This window comes from Dermacentor variabilis, chromosome 3 (genome assembly GCF_050947875.1).
Source record: "Dermacentor variabilis isolate Ectoservices chromosome 3, ASM5094787v1, whole genome shotgun sequence".
In the NCBI taxonomy this organism is placed as follows: domain Eukaryota; kingdom Metazoa; phylum Arthropoda; class Arachnida; order Ixodida; family Ixodidae; genus Dermacentor; species Dermacentor variabilis.
The window spans coordinates 222,698,943-222,715,230 of record NC_134570.1 but is presented as its reverse complement, the minus strand read 5'-3'; the positions used below and the strand labels follow the sequence as shown (position 1 = coordinate 222,715,230).

Below are 16,288 nucleotides of genomic sequence, written 5' to 3'. Positions count from 1 at the left end.
GCGTTCTTCCAAGATTCCGGTACGCTCGAGGTCATGAGGCATTGCGTATACAGGGTGGTCAGTTTCTCTAGAACAACCTGCCCACCATCCTTCAACAAATCTGCTGTTACCTGATCCTCCCCAGCTGCCTTCCCCCTTTGCATAGCTCCCAAGGCTTTCTTTACCTCTTCCGGCGTTACTTGTGGGATTTCAAATTCCTCTAGACAATTCTCTCTTCCATTATCGTCGTGGGTGCCACTGGTACTGTATAAATCTCTATAGAACTCCTCAGCCACTTGAACGATCTCATTCATATTAGTAATGATATTGCAGTCTTTGTCTCTTAAGGCATACATCTGATTCTTGCCTATTCCTAGTTTCTTCTTCACTGCTTTTAGGCTTCCTCCGTTCCTGAGAGCATGTTCAATACTATTCATATTATACTTTATGTCAGCTGTCTTACACTTGTTAAGAAACTTGCAAAGTTCTGCCAGTTCTATTCTAGCTGTAGGGTTGGAGGCTTTCATACATTGGCATTTCTTGATCAGATCTGTCGCCTCCTGCGATAGCTTACTGGTATCCTGTCTAACGGAGTTGCCACCGACTTCTATTGCAGACTCCTTAATGATGCCCATAAGACTGTCGTTCACTGCTTCAACATTAAAGTCCTCTTCCTGAGTTAAAATCGGATATGTGTTCTGTAGCTTGATCCGGAATTCCTCTTTTTCCCTCTTACTGCTAACTCATTGATCAGCTTCTTATGTACCAGTTTCTACCGTTCCCTCCTCAAGTTTAGGCTAATTCAAGTTCTTACCATCCTATGGTCACTGCAGCGCACCTTGCCGAGCACGTCCACATCTTGTGTGATGCCAGGGTTAGCGCAGAGTATAATGTCTATTTCATTTCTAGTCTCGTCATTCGGGCTCCTCCACGTCCACTTTCAGCGATCCCGCTTGCAGAACAAGGTACCGTATTTACACGATTGTAAGTCGACCCCTTTTTTTAAATTTGAAAGTCTGAAGTTGGGGGGTTGACTTACAATCGAAACCAAAACATGGCCCTGCCAAAAAAAGCGATACCAACTGGAGCTACAACGTAGTTACAATTTTATGTTTGCTCTGTGGCCCTACCAGTCTCTTTTCGCTATCCCGTGTGTTTGTTCGCTTTTCGGAAGGGTTTTTCAACATTTTTGAGAGTCTTACAGTGCATGCAACACTCATGGGGGAGTGTCGATAGTTGATGGAAGCGCCGCTGTTCTCATTTGCGGCGGCATCCTCAGAACGGCAGTGCTTGCGGGGAGTATCGGTAGTTCATGGAAGAACAGAAACCGCTCGCGAGTTTCTCTTTCTCTGTTTAAAGGCATTGGTATTGGTTTGACGCATTCCACTTGACTGCCGGCTACGTGCTACTTCTATGCTTCCCCAGTCGTCATGAGTGCTCCTGGCCCACTAATCGTTCGGCACTCATTCACAGCAGCATTCAAGAGGGCTGCCATCCTTTACGCCGAAGAAACAAATCACTGCGCAGCGGGCCGCAATTTCAATGTTTCTAAACGGGTGGTGCGAGAGTGGCGACTGCAGCGAAGCGAAATTTTCACCTGTGTGACGGCAAGTGAGAAATTTCCCACGTGCCGAAGTATGGACGCTTTCCGGAGCTGTAGGCTAAGCTTGCGGCGTACGTCGCTGAAATGCATGATCGGTCCCTGCCAGTGAAGTGCGACGTGGTCATGAAATAAGCCCGGACCTCCGCCTTAATTTTAAGGTTCTGATCCGCCGTGAGTACAACGAGTGGCTGGCGGCAGAAGACTGCGAAATTACGCCAACCGGACCTGTCAAAAGAGCCTCCCTGATGGCTGCGTGTGGTTGGGTGCATTTGGCGTGGGCTGCTGTTCTGCAAGATGTCCTGGTGCGGTCGTTTGCCAAATTTGAAATTTCGCTGGACCACAACGCGCTGTGGGACCGCAGCAACGATGACGATGGCAGCACTAGTGAAGACGTGTAGTCCAGTGACCATGTCAGCTACTAATAAATTTTCGCTATCAAATGCGCCCTCGGGTATGCTCTCTTATTTTTTTTTTTCCCTTCAAGCGATATGGGGGGTCGACTTACATTCGAGTCGACTTACAATCGTGTAAATACGGTATTCATTATTCACATCTTATTCTGTTCTGCAAAATCTACTAATAACTCTCCCCTGCTATTCCTAGTGCATATCCAGCCTGCTTCTTGCCTACCTTGGCATTGAAGTCGCCCATCAGTACAGTGTATTTTGTTTTGACCTTACCCATCGCCGATTCCACATCTTCATAGAAGCTTTCAACTTCCTGGTCATCATGACTAGATGTAGGGGTACGACCTTCAATTTGTACCTCTTATTAAAGTTCACGAGACCTGCCACCCTCTTGTTAATGCTATAGAATTCCTGTACGTTACCAGCTATATTCTTATTAATCACACAACTTTATATGGCCGATAAAAGTACTATTCTTACTTCGCATAGTTGTCTACTAATTTTCTATCGCAATCAATGCTTTGCCTTTTGGATGAAACTGCGACCTTTTTGTTTGTTTTTTTACTTTGGGCATTTGTCACTCCCTTTTTACAATAACGCTGTTACACATTGTGACCAAAGTTTTGGAAGTGAGACGTTTCGGATATTACAGACTTTGGATAAAACTCATTTTTTGTCGCATTATCAGGGTAGTAACGAGAGTCGACTGTATCTACGCATATGTGTCCCTCAACGTTGCAAGCTGTGAGCTCTGTCATGAAGTGAAAACGACTAGCTTTGCATGTGCCTTGGCACCAGTGAGCCTATGAAACCAAGAAACTTTCGGTCAAGTGACACATCAGCCTAGAATGCCAAAGAAAAAGAGCATTTTCATGTTGGTTCAACGTGTCAGATAGCACTTTCTACATTTTCAAATAAAAGAAATACATATCATGCATCAGGTGCAGCTATTTCTAATTTATTTTATAAAATACCACAAAATTGATATGCAAGTTGTGGTTGGCGGAAGACTGTTGAAAATTTAAAGACTTCTGTTTTGCCGGAATACGGCAGCTTGACTTATTTATTGCCCATCCTATTTTTGAGATGAAAACCAGATGCCTCCCAAGGTCTTTATTTGTAAAGAGAAAGATGGTGTATAGCATTAAGAGAGCTCCATTACAAAGCACAAAATGGCCTAAGCCTGCATCATGTGATTATGCAATGTCCAGGGCACTGTAGTTATTGCTGAAAATTGGGCAAGTTGGCTACTGCAATTGAACAAATTAACCTATTCAGCACGAGACAAATAAATGCCTAAGAAATTGTCTTCTTCTATTTAAATGTTCTAGATACTCCAAGAACAAGCATAATTATTGAAAAAAGAATATATATATATATATATATATATATATATATATATATATATATATATATATATATATATATATATATATATATATATATATATATAGCCGGAACTATTTGAGCAATTGCGGGGCAACACCAGGTATAAAACTGAAGTGGGCTTCGCTGAAAGCCACCCATGGCTTCGCCTGGAACTAGTACAGCCAGCTATCGTCACATGTGAAGCGCAGACGCACTTTACATTCGCTTTACATTACGTGTGTGATACCACTGCTGCCAAAGAACTTGCATCAGTCTATCTCCTCTGACTGCTTTCAAAAGCAAGTGGCATGGCGAGTGGCATGCTGAACTTGATCCTCCTCCCATGTTTTTGCTTTAATCCAACATATGTAACTTGCTGCCTGCCATTCAGTATTGGCGAAAGACATTTAGCAAAAGACTACGTGCTCCATACGACAACTCAGCAAGAATTCTTTTTTTTTTTCAGCTGTGTTGCCGTCATTCGTCCATAAAGGGTTAAGTGCTAAATGGGCAAGACAAGAAACATGAGTGAATAGCGCCAACATTGATCCCGTTCATTCAGTGATGTTGCTATGTTCCACCACTGGAGGGTACCAGCAGCTCCACGAACTAGAAACAAGCTCTTGAAAGTCTCACCGACTGGCCCTGCTTGGACAAACAGCTCCCACAGGATGGTGTCCGACACCTTCTCATCCAGGCCTCCAACATAGATGGTCGCATCTGCAGCGGGAATGGGATGTAGAGCCATTGCTCACACGACAGTCTATTAGGCAGGCATCACCAGGAATTAACAAAGCCTTTGTTTAGAGCAAACGTCTTGCTCAAATATACGCTCACTAGATGTTGTACCATTGCTGCAACAATATGGTAACCTGCAATATCACTTTTATGAAATTTATAATATTACCCATGTTCCTTCTGTTTATCATACGAACCGATGCGACCAATCTTTCTTTTTGTTTCCTGTAATACCTGAAAAGTCCCTATTGAGATTTCCAACTTAAAGAACACAAGTCCTGGTCATGAAGGAATTTCCGCATCATTTAAAGCTTGTTGCATGATTATTTCTGATGCTCTTAGTAACTTAACCCTATGTTCAAAACTAGTATATTAGTTACATTTCTAAAGAATGCTAAAGTCATTCCTGTTCATAAAAATGGTCACAAAGTTCAAGTCAGAGCTATTGTCTCATATGTATTTTACCTTCAATTAGTAAAGTTGTTGAAAAGTTAATACTTAGTCGTATTAACAGCTACCTTAACAAATTTAGTTTGTTGAAACCTTGTCAGTTTGGTTTTTGTTCAGGAAGCTCGACTAACTTGGCTTTGCTAACATTAACTGATCATATTCGACATTCACTTGATCTCAGATACTTTGTTGGCTCGAACTTTTTGGACTTTACTAAAGCCTTTACCATAAAGTTTCCTTTGCTATACTCGAGTTAATTAAGATTTCTGGTCCAGCTCTTAATATATTAAGAAGTTATCTATTCAATCGTAAATTAACAGTGTACGTGGGCAGGGTTTTCTCTGAAAGCAAAATTATTGACCAAGGAGTGCCTCAGGGCTCGATTTTAGGTCCACTATTATTTTGCATTTATGTATATGAATGATTTACCTGACTGCCTTAATTATACACTACCTACATTACACGCAGACAATACGACTGTTGCCATCTCAGATAAATCATTAATTTTGCTAACTTTGAAACTAAACAGTGATCTGTCTAAAATTACTGACTGGTGTAATGCCAATTTTCTAACTATAAACCCTACGAAAACATAATTCATGATATTTAACTCATCACAGAGACATTTACCTTGCTCTCCGACCATAACCCTCAATGGGCATGACATTCCTGCCTCCACTTGTGTTTCTTTCCTTGGCATCAAATTAGATCACCGCTCAAATCACATACATTTTTTCCAAAGAAGCATTATTCGCGTTATACTGTAACCAACAGTTACGACAGCCGTTTTTATGAAAACTAGTTTATTCTGGGTGAACCTGTGCCCGTCAACAAAAAGCGACTTTACACTCAACAAAAACGTCCCTCGATTCTTCGAATGTCGTTCTCCTTTTTGTCGCCTTCTGTCGCGTGCCAGTCGTCCGATTCTCGCACACGAGCCGCAGGTCTGTCAGCACCGGCCCAGTGTTGCCTTGCGGTGCTTTGCTTAGCGCTTGCGGTGTGGCGGCTCTTTGAAACGCAGTTGGGATGTGGCGGTCCTCTTTTTGTTCTCGCAATGCTGGCGGCATTAACCCCCTCCGAAGAAGCATCGCCCCAATGCGCAGAAAAGGCCTAGAGAGGCCAACTGCTTTAAAAGGACAGTGGTCAGAGGATGGCCGGTGCTAGGCTTGATCGTATGTGCAAATACTGTTATTCAATGCCTTTCATGGTAAGGCTTCATCTGTACTATGTGTACGACCTCTGGGCGAGTCCTGCGTTGTGTGGAGCAGACTTGGCCTTCATGAGTTCCCTCGTAATTTAAGGCACTTAGCCGGCGAAGTACTCTGCAGTGGCCAAAGCAACGGCGCAGTAACTTCTCTGAAAGACCGGGTGTACGTATAGGGGTCCACACCCACACTTTGTCTCCGGGGTTGTACTGTACCTCTCTTCGCCCTAGGTTGTATCGGTTTGCGTCGATGCATTGCTGTTGTACGATACGGTGCCTTGCCAACTGCCGTGCTTCTTCTGCCCTTTCTATGTACTCACTAGGTTAGAGTCGTCTTCGCTGCTGTTGTTTACAGGTAACGTCGCATCTAGTGTCATTGTTACTGTCCGACCATAAGCAAGTTCAAATGGCGTGAAATGTGTCGTCTCTTGTACTGCAGTGTTATACGCAAAGGTAGCATATGGTAGAATACTGTGCCATGTCCGATGTCCATTTACATTGAGATCACGTCAGCGAGCGTTCTATTGAGCCGTTCAGTCAGGCCGTTTGTTTGCGGATGGTATGCTGTAGTTTTTCTATGAGCAGTATGTGTTAGTTTCACAACAGACTGCATCAAACTGGCCATAAAAGCTGTTCCTTTGTCTGCTATGAGTACCTTAGGTGCGCCATGTCGTAACACTATGTGTGCGACAAAAAACTGAGCCGCTTCAATGGCAGTTTCTTTTGTAAGAGAAGATATCTCAGCATACCCGGTCAGATAATCGGTTGCTACCACAATCCACTGCTTTCCTGAGGTTGAAACGGGAAATAGTCCAAGTAAATCCACTCCTATTTGTTCAAATAGCGCTGCTGGTGGCTGTATCGGTTGCAGAAAACTTGCTGGTTTGAGTGGCGGTGTCTCGCGCCTTTGATAATCTCGGCACGATTTGACATAATGCTGCACTGAATTCATCAACTTCGGCCAGTAATATTTCTGGCGGATTCTCGCCAAAGTCCTACTAACGCCTAAGTGGCCAGCTGCAAGATCACCATGGCAAGTTCCCAAGATCTGAGCTCGCAGCGATGATGGTACGAGAAGTAGAAATGTCCCACCACTGTGCTCGAAGTTTCGTTTGTAGAGGACGTTGTTCCGGAGGACATATGAACACAATCCACGGACGAAAACTCGAGGCACTTTCACTTGTCAAACCTCCAGCTACTCGATGAGCAGGAGTAATTCCGGATCAGTACGTTGATGATGAGCCATTTTCGTCGTATTTACAGCCCTAAGAAATGCAAAATCTTGCTCGTATTCAGGTGACGTAGCTTCGATTGGTGCGTGTGATAAGCAATCAGCATCACTGTGCTTGAGACCGGACTTGTAAACAACCATGAAGTCATACTCCTGTAGACGCAAACTCCATCTAGCGAGTCTTCGAGAAGGGTCCTTGAGGTTCGCCAGCCAGCACAATGAATGATGGTCGCTGATGGCTCGAAACGGTCTGCCATATAAGTATGGCCGGAACTTAAATGATATTGCGCGACAAAAAAACAACACGGACGTGAGAGAAGATGACGTCCGTGTTGTTGTTTTGTTGTGCAATATCATTTAAGTAATGGATTACCAACTTGCCCGGAATGCTGCTCTCATTATGGCCGGAACTTACTGATGGCCCATATAACCGCCAGGCATTCCTTTTCTGTAGCTGAGTAATTTGTCCCAGCTTTCTATAAGGTACGGCTTGTGTACGCAATGACTTTTTCTTCTCCGTTTTGCCACTGAATAAGTATGGCACCGAGACCAACATTACTCACGTCAGTATGGATGTCCATTTCGGCATTTTCATCAAAATGGGCAAGTATAGAAGGACTCTGCAAGCACCGTCGTAGCTCAGAGAAGACTTCTTCTTGTTTTTTCTCCACAGAAAAGGGACATATTTTGTCAGTCGCGTGAGTGGTTCGGCAATTTTTAGAAACATTTTCTACGAAACGTCTATAGTAGGCACACGGTCCCAGGAAACGTCTAATAGCTTTTTTTGTCTATTGGCTTCGGAAACATTTCTACTGCAGTGATCTTCTCAGGATCGGGGCGGACGCCTTCAGCACTGACAATATGTCCTAGAAAGCAGAGCTTGCGAAAGCCGAAGTGGTATTTTTCGGGTTTTATGGTCAATCCCGCCATGCCAATAACATCCAGAACTGCTCTGAGTGCTACTCGAATGTACTGGAGAAGACCACATCATCAAAGCAGACAAGGCACGACTGCCATTTCAGTCTGGAGAGAACAGTGTCCATCATCCGCTGGAAGTGGCCGGCGCAGAACACAGACCAAATGGAAGCACCTTAAACTCGTATCGACCATCCAGTGTCACAAATGCCATTTTTTCACGATCTCGCTTGTCCACTTCTATATGCCAGTATCCGCTTTTCAGATCCAGAGAAGAGAAGAAGCAAGCATTGCGTAGTTTGTCCAAGGTGTTGTCGATACACAGAAGTGGATAAACATCCTGCTTCCTGATGGGGTTGAGTTTCCTGTAATCAACACAAAATCGCAGGGTGTTAGCTTTCTTTTTGACCAGGACTACCGGAGATACCCACGGGCTATTGGATGGCTGTATTGCATCGTCCTTGAGCACTTCTTGTACCTCACTTCTTTTTCTTTCTCTTTCTTTCTCTTCTCTTTCTTTTGGAGCCACTCGGTAAGGGTGCTGGTGCACTGGTCTTGCAGGTTCTTCTTCCACAATGCGGTGTTTTGCGACGGGAGTACGACAGGCTTTCGATTAAGTCGAAAAGCATTCAGCAAACTCTGTAACCAAGCTCACAGTCTTATCTTTGTGATGACAGCTCTTGGTCAATGTCGATGGAGTTAAGGACACTGTCTAAAGTGACAGAAGCTGGTGATGCTGCATCGAGGCTTGACACATCCGCAAGTTGTGCATAGTCATGAAGAGACGCTATTGTTCCCTTCGCCACGTGTTGTGCCTCATTGCCAAAGTTAGCCAAGAGGACATTTGCACATCAGTTACGCAGGTGAACTAGGCCTCTTGCCACGCATATTTGATTTTCCAGCAGCATCCCGATATTTCCGTCTGCAAGTCCCTCATAGTCACGAAATACGTCGCTCGTTACAATGACAGTCGCACTGCACCGTGCCGTCATGTGTTCATCCACAATACAGAGAGAGGAAATATGTGGCTGTTCTGTATCAAAAATGGTAACAGCATTTCCTGTAGAAAACAACACGCATGATTCTTGCAAGTCGATAACTGCACCATTCGTTTGCAAAAAGTCCATGCCCAGTATCAGATCACGGGAACACTCAGGGAGAACAATAAAACTGCTGACGTATGTAAAGCCTCTAATTCTGTTTTTGCTGTGCACATTCCTACGGGATCGACTAAGCGTCCCCCCATTGTAAGTATTGGAGATCCGGTCCAATGGGTGAATACCTTTTTCAATTTTCTGGCGAGTACACTACTAATAACTGAATAGTCCACACCAGTGTGTCAACGCAGTCACCCTGTGACCAAGCTCACAATCTTATCTCTCTGTGGTGATGACTACACCTGACTCACTTGTAGAGTCTGGTGTACAACAGGGTACGGTACTAGGACCACTCTTATTTCTTATATTTATTAATCATATGCCTACTGTACTCACTGCACTGTACTGTACCCGCTGTACTGTACTCACTGTACCGTTGTGCTTGTTTGCCGACAACTGCATCATTTATAACAGAATTAAATCGAGACAAGACCAAGAAGAACTTTACTCAAATCTACAAAAAATTAAAAAATGGTGCGACGATTGGCTATAAACCCGCAAAAATCAGTCTCTATGTCTATTTCACGCAAAAAGCATACCCTTAGTTACTCATGCTACACTGATGACAACAAACTCGAGAATGTTCAAAAACACAAATACTTGGGTTTAACTTTTACATCAGATTTATGCTGGAATACACACACAGAAAATGTGTGCATCAAATCGCTTAAAGCCCTGTGGTCTTTAAGGCGGAACCTCAATACGGCTACCCCTGAAATTGAATGTTTTGCTTACAAAACTCTAGTTAGACTAATTATTGAATAGGTTAAAATTGTTTGGGACTCCCCCCCCCCCCCCCCCATAACTAACTGTTCTAAACTTGACCGAACACATAGAGGCTAGCTGCCAGGTTTATATTTAAAAAACATCGTCGCATCCATTCTTCAACAGAGTTATGTCAATTAGCTGATCTAGCACCACTTGAGCTCAGAACTAAATATGACAGATTAAAATTCCTCTTCGAAGTTATTCACAATCAAGTAGATATTAAACCAGATGATTATATTCAGCTTCCTATGAATGCGTCAACGAGGCATCTTCATAGTGTGTACATTCCTCCTCCACTCGCACTCAATGATTGCATCAAGCTATTTTTTTCCTAGGACAAGAGAATGGAATTTGTTACCCGACTCTCTTGTAACCTTGATTTCATTAACTTCCTTTTTGGAAAGTCTTAAAAACACAATTTTTTGTAATAACGCGTAGTGAATTGCCCAATATGTATGCATTTACTTTTACATGAGTGGCTCTTATTAGGGTGTCAAATTGTGAATGGTTTCTTTATTACTTTCCCTTGTATGTTGTATTTCATATGCATTTTCCATTGTAAGACAAGCTTTGCGAGTCAAAGCTTGCAACTCGGTCGCATTCTGTTTCTTTTTGTTGTTTTTATTCTCCACTTCTGTAATAGCCCTAAGAGGGCTGACAGTATAAATAAATGAATGAATGAATGACTTCGAATTTGTCGATGATGACGCGCAACTCAGAAGTAACGGTGTCATCACTGCACTTCGTCGTTTCGTCACTGCCGTCATCTTGTCAGATTGGCGATGGAGGGCCTTCGATGTTCCGGGCGTCAGCGGCCTTGCCTCCACAGGTGGCTGGCTCTAGTTTTCCCGTCGCGGACTTTGTGAGCGACGCCTTGGTGAAATGGAAGAGGGACGCAGACTAGGCGACCTATAACGCATAGGCGCTGCCGATCGAGGTTCATGTTGCTGGGAGTCCCGAATAGTTTGGCGCATAGATAAAAAAGCTTCAATTTCATAAGGGTGCTCACCGTTTCGAGGGCACGGCACATTCACAGAGAAGCCGCGCAGTCCTACTCGGCGATACTGGCATTCCCGGTATAGGTGACCAGCCTCTCCACAGTGGTAGCAGAGGGATGCCGGTCTGCAGTGCGCCATACATCGCTTTTACATGGTGTTCCTTCCACCATGGGCGGCACATTACGAGGAAGTACCTGGGGTACTGAAGCCGTTCGTCCAAAGTCGGTGTGTCCTAGGTCCTGATGTAAAACTTGGGCATATGATATCCGCGGCCGATGCTCTGGTGGTGCGCGGGAGCGTACCTGAGGCTCTGGCTCACAAATTACTTGCCGGACTCCTTCACGTATGACATTGGCAAGGGAGGACACCGTAGGAAGGCTATGGGCCAGCTGCAGCTTCTGCAGTTCTTCCCTTAGGACGAATCTCACCATTTCACGTAGAATGTCCATGTTGGGGAGGGCTCCAGACCCAATGTCAAATGATGCAATGCTTACATCTCTGTTGTATTGCCTCGCACGCTGCTGCAGCATCTTCTCCATCTTCATCGCCTCTGACCGAAATTCGGCTACGTGCGGGGCGGATTACGAACCAGGCCGGCAAAGAGCTCCTGTTTCACACCGCGCATTATGTGCTGCAATTTCTTGTCCTCAGCCATGTCTGGGTCGGCTCGGCGAAAGAGGTGGGTCATGTCTTCAATGTACATGGTCACACTTTCGTTGTTCCGCTGGTTCCTCGCCTGAAGAGCGGCTTCTGCCCTCTCTCTGCAGTCCGTGCTCGGGTACGTAGCAAGCAACTCTCACAGGAAGTCGTTCCACGATGATAACGATGCTTCGTGGTTTTGAAACCATGTGCGTGCAGATTCCTCCAGTGCGAAGTACACATACCAGAGTTTCTTTGTTTCATCTCAACAGTTACATCTGGCTTCACACTCGAAGTTTTCGAGCCAGTCCTCAGCATCCTCGAATGTGTCTCCGTGAAAGGATTCTGGCGTCCGGGGTGAGTTGACGACGACGTGAGGAGGGGTTACTGGAGTAGCCATCGCACTGGTATCTAGGCTGACTGCCGTCGCTGCCCTTGGTGAATCGGCGAGAGGACCAAGCTCGGGGGCCTCACCTCGTATGCGGCGGCTCGTGCATTGGTGGACAGGCGTTAATTCCGTTACCTCCAAACTTCGGGGATTCTGGCTACCTTCCCTGGCGTGTGTGGGCCTTGGAATCATACCCGGCACCTCTACCAAATATGTAACCAACAGTTACGACAGCCGTTTCTATGTAAAATAGTTTATTCTGGGTGAACCTGTGCCTGTCAACAAAAACGGACTGTACACTCAACAAAAACGTCCCTCGAGCCTCGCTTCTTCAAACGTTGTTCTCCTCTTTGTCACCTCCTGTTGTGTACCAGTCCGATTCTCGCGCATGAGCCGCCGGTCTGCCAGCACCGGCCCAGCGTTGCCTTGCGGTGCTTTGCTTGGCGCTTGCAGGGTGGCGGCTCTTTAAAACGCAGTGGGGATGTGGCAGTCATCTTTTTGTTCTCGCAATGCTGGCGGCAATACTTCGCTTTCATTCACAGTCATATCATTTATGGTATTGCTTCTTGGGGTAATACTTATCATTGTCATCTTTCCTCTATTCAGCACATTCAAAATCAGGCTACTGGCATTATAACGTGAAGCCATTTTTTCTCTATCTAACGCCTGTTCACAACTACGTACAAACCGAATTCTTCAAGTTACTAATTTGTTTAACTATCATTTAGCGATATTATTCTTCAAATTACGAACTCAACAAGTTTCTTACAACTTTGTTAGTTCTGATCTTCTTTTTAATCCTAGGAAAACAAGTTTTGCAGCACAAGGAAATTTCCTGTTGCCTTTATGTCATACTAATTACAGAAAGACGGCATCCTGTTTTTGCGCGCTTGAAGTTTGGAACAGTCTACCATATTTCATTAGGTTGTCATCTACCTTGTGCTTGTTTAAATATGAACTCAAGAATTACTTGCCGTCTGATTAATTTCTTATGTTATTTTCCTAATTCATAGCTGTGTAATTAGCAATAATAGTGCATCTTTTCTCTTTCTTTGCTTTTTATGTGTGTTGTCACTAAGTTTGTTGCTTATGTTTTTGCTTATTCTATATTTTGTTTCTGTGCTCAGTATTCTGCATTATTTTTTGTATAACTTCTCATCCAAGGGTCCTGGTGCAGTCTCTGACTATGGGATCCTTGTCTGTATACCATTTCTTGTAACCAATTCTTATGAACAAATACTAAACTGAAACTGAATATGTGACAGTCTTGAGTGAAAGCAAGATTCAGTCAAATGCTGATGCATTGCATTAAGCACACAAGAAGGGGGTTGCGAGGATGTGTAAAATCATGACAATGTAATAGATTACGTGTAAAATTACAATTATGCAATAGATTATGAGTATTGTGATTTTGAATTCTGTTTCTGTGTACACTTTGCAACCTGCCGCATTGCCTTTGTTTTTCACCACATTGCTGCTCTGTAGGGCGTACGGGGGTCCTCAAGCTGCATTCGGCAGCTTTTTCCCTTCCGTCCTCTCTCATTTCTGTACTTTGTTTTGAGAGAAATAAATTTATCTATCTATCTTGAGTGGATGAATCGTCAAATAGCTGTAGAGAGATTGGATGTGATTCTAAAGGGCTCACCTGGTGGCACCATAAATAATCAGAGATTGTCTGCTATGCCTGGAATGACTGATATAAATTGTTTTGCAGCTGTCAGCATGTTGCAAAACATTTAATCCCTGGCCTACATAACGTGATATCATAGGTGGCAAAAATGCCAAATAAGCATAAAAAAGTAATAACTGACAAATTATGGGGTTTAACGTCATGAAGCTGCACAGTGCCTTAGTGGATGGAGTAGTGGAGGGCTTTGAATTAATTTAGATCAGAGGGGGTACCTTAAAGTGTAACTAAAATATGGCACATGAGTGTTTTTGCATTTCGCTCTAATTAGATGAGACTGCTGCAGCAGGAAGTGGAACCTGCATAAAAAAAATTGCATTGCATGTGCTCGGTAGCAGAAAGTCATATTCCTGGAGCTGCTATGAAATTGTGAGTGAAGTACCCAGTGTGAGAGGCATGAAATGCTAAGTGATTCAACGCCAAACAAGAGAGAGGATCACAAGCAGATGGAGGCTCAAAGTGAACAACAGCGACCAAACAAGGAATATCAATGGAGCCAACATTCTACAAGTGAAATTTCTCTTCTCAGGGCCACAACTGTCGAAGATCTGACGAAGACAAGTCCCTTCACCAAAACGTTGGCCCCACTGACATGGGGGTTGCAATGTGGGCTTGTTGGTAATGCATCTTCAAGGGGTGTACGGTAGCGTGATTAAAAGACGGGACAAAAGAAGACACACAGGACACACACACCGCTGTGTGTGTCTTCTTTTGTCCCTTCTTTTAATCGCGCTACCGTACAACCATTGACATCCCTTGTTTGGCCCCTGTTGTTCACTTACGATTGAAGGACACCCCCAATATCACGTGTTACCTCCTGCACACATTAAGAATGCATGTTTCTATTAGTCGTGTGTCAAACAATGCTAGCATGCCGTCATCTTTTATACGAGCTCCAGACAGGAGATGAAGGAAAAAAAGAAGGAAGGTGACCACGTTTTGTCACATCAAAGATGAATTGCTACTAATAAGCCCATATGATGACCATATTGAGCTTCCCTGCTGTGTTAATTTGGTTAAGACAGGACCACCAAAAGTGAAATATAATGGAAGCCCACTTTTGCACACATTTACGACTACTAGACAATCGCTTTCTTTTAAAATAGACAATCATTTAATGTTAGTTTTTTATGTGACGTTTTCTGGCTACTCACATGGTGTCTGGAAGTGCAATGCTACTTGCAACCTATTGCCATTAGGTGTGTATTACAAGAAAATCCATTTGATCTACAAACTGTCACGCCACACATATCTACAACACATGTGTGCTGACAATGTAGGTGCGAGAAGGTGAACAGGCCATTTCAGCCACTAGAATTTAAGGTCAAGATATGCGTGGCACCTTCACATTCTGGCCCTCCGAGTCTGTCCCTGAACTACTAAAAAAAAAAAGGTTAGTGCCTGGTCAATGCGTAACAGAGTGAAGACATTGTGCCACCACTAACTGAGCCGGGATACTACTTGTGAACATTTTAATTATGAGACTACGGTCGGTATTATCAAGCAGTCCTATTCGGGATACAGCCAACTTGGCACGACTCGGCAGCGGATGCAACATGGGATACAACAAGAGAGCAGTTCATGCTTACAGTTGCTTCAGTTAAAAAGAGAGAGAGTCACTGTTTTTGTGAAAAGCCTCGACTCCGCAAGGGGTTAGTAATCGCGACACACTGACGCCATTGCTTAGTTACGCTAATTTGCCAACACACAGTAATGTGGAGTCTCGGCATATTTACGCTTTTGAATTTCCCGCCTGCTCTATCTTTCGCCGAAACATGAGCCCACGTGTCGCATAAGTCGCAGAAGCGTTGCTACATTAATTAACGCCAGAAAATAGAACGCTCGCTGATGCGCAGGTTACGCGGCAAAATGTGCACATAAGTGGAGAATGACATTTAAAATTCCACGGCTCTGCAATATCACAGACCCAGCCGGCATGCAGCGCGTCGTGAGGCTGGTTTATACCGCACTGTATTAGTAAATGCATAATTTCCAGCGCGGGAATAAGGGTACGCGATGCTAAATGCCAAGTATGATACAATGGCAGACAGTTCACCAGTTTTAGTAAAAGCCGTTTTTCTGCAGTTAACGCTCACTACAGCCATTTCGCACTTGAAGCCAGCATACTAGCAATTGAAATATTGTGCCAGTGATGCAGTCTCTGTACGTGGCACGTCTTCGTCAGTTAAATCATAATTTAACGACTAAAAAAGAACACACCTTCTATATATACTCAAAACGGTAACTAGCCCACATGTCGTGAGAAAACAGCGGGCAACGCCACTTAGAAGGGCAAGATCGGCATGAAAATACCATTCCAGTGTGTACACGCACTTATAGACGATTTCCGCTAAATAAAACTGCTGACAGCAATAATATTGGAAACGAAAATGAGAAAAACACAAACCTTGATTTCGCTCAGCGATCGGGCCAGCGGCCATGTTGCGATATAACGTGATTGCAATGGCGATAGAGCGAACCGTGTATATAGCGTGTCATTTTAGCTGCTCCAATTAGCTGCTCATTGCCTCCGAGATTACTAAGCACGTGCTGGTGGGCGAGTTGGTTATACATGATTACGACGAAGGTGCTAAATAAAAGAACAGACGAAGGAAGACGACACTGCACAACTGGGACGACCACGTAGTTGTCCTGTGTTGTCTTGCTTCGTCCGTCATTTTATTTGGCGCCTTCGTCGTAATCAGAGATCGGCAACGTTTCAACAAATGCCTTGACCACGACCTACTGGAACTTCA

At 44.1% G+C, this 16,288-nt stretch overlaps 1 protein-coding gene across 1 annotated transcript in view; it reads right to left on the bottom strand.

Moving 5' to 3' along the window:
- Window positions 1–16,033, bottom strand: part of Spx (Spliceosomal protein on the X) — a 162,163-nt gene extending 146,130 nt beyond the window's left edge. Inside the window, exons 1-2 of the mRNA XM_075686880.1 lie at window positions 15,940–16,033; window positions 3,994–4,077 (exon numbers count right to left, since the gene is read on the bottom strand). Coding sequence (XP_075542995.1) covers window positions 3,994–4,077; window positions 15,940–15,973 — 118 coding nt within the window. The 5' untranslated portion in view covers window positions 15,974–16,033. The remainder of the gene's footprint in view (window positions 1–3,993; window positions 4,078–15,939) is intronic.
- Between the last annotated feature and the right edge of the window lie 255 nt (window positions 16,034–16,288).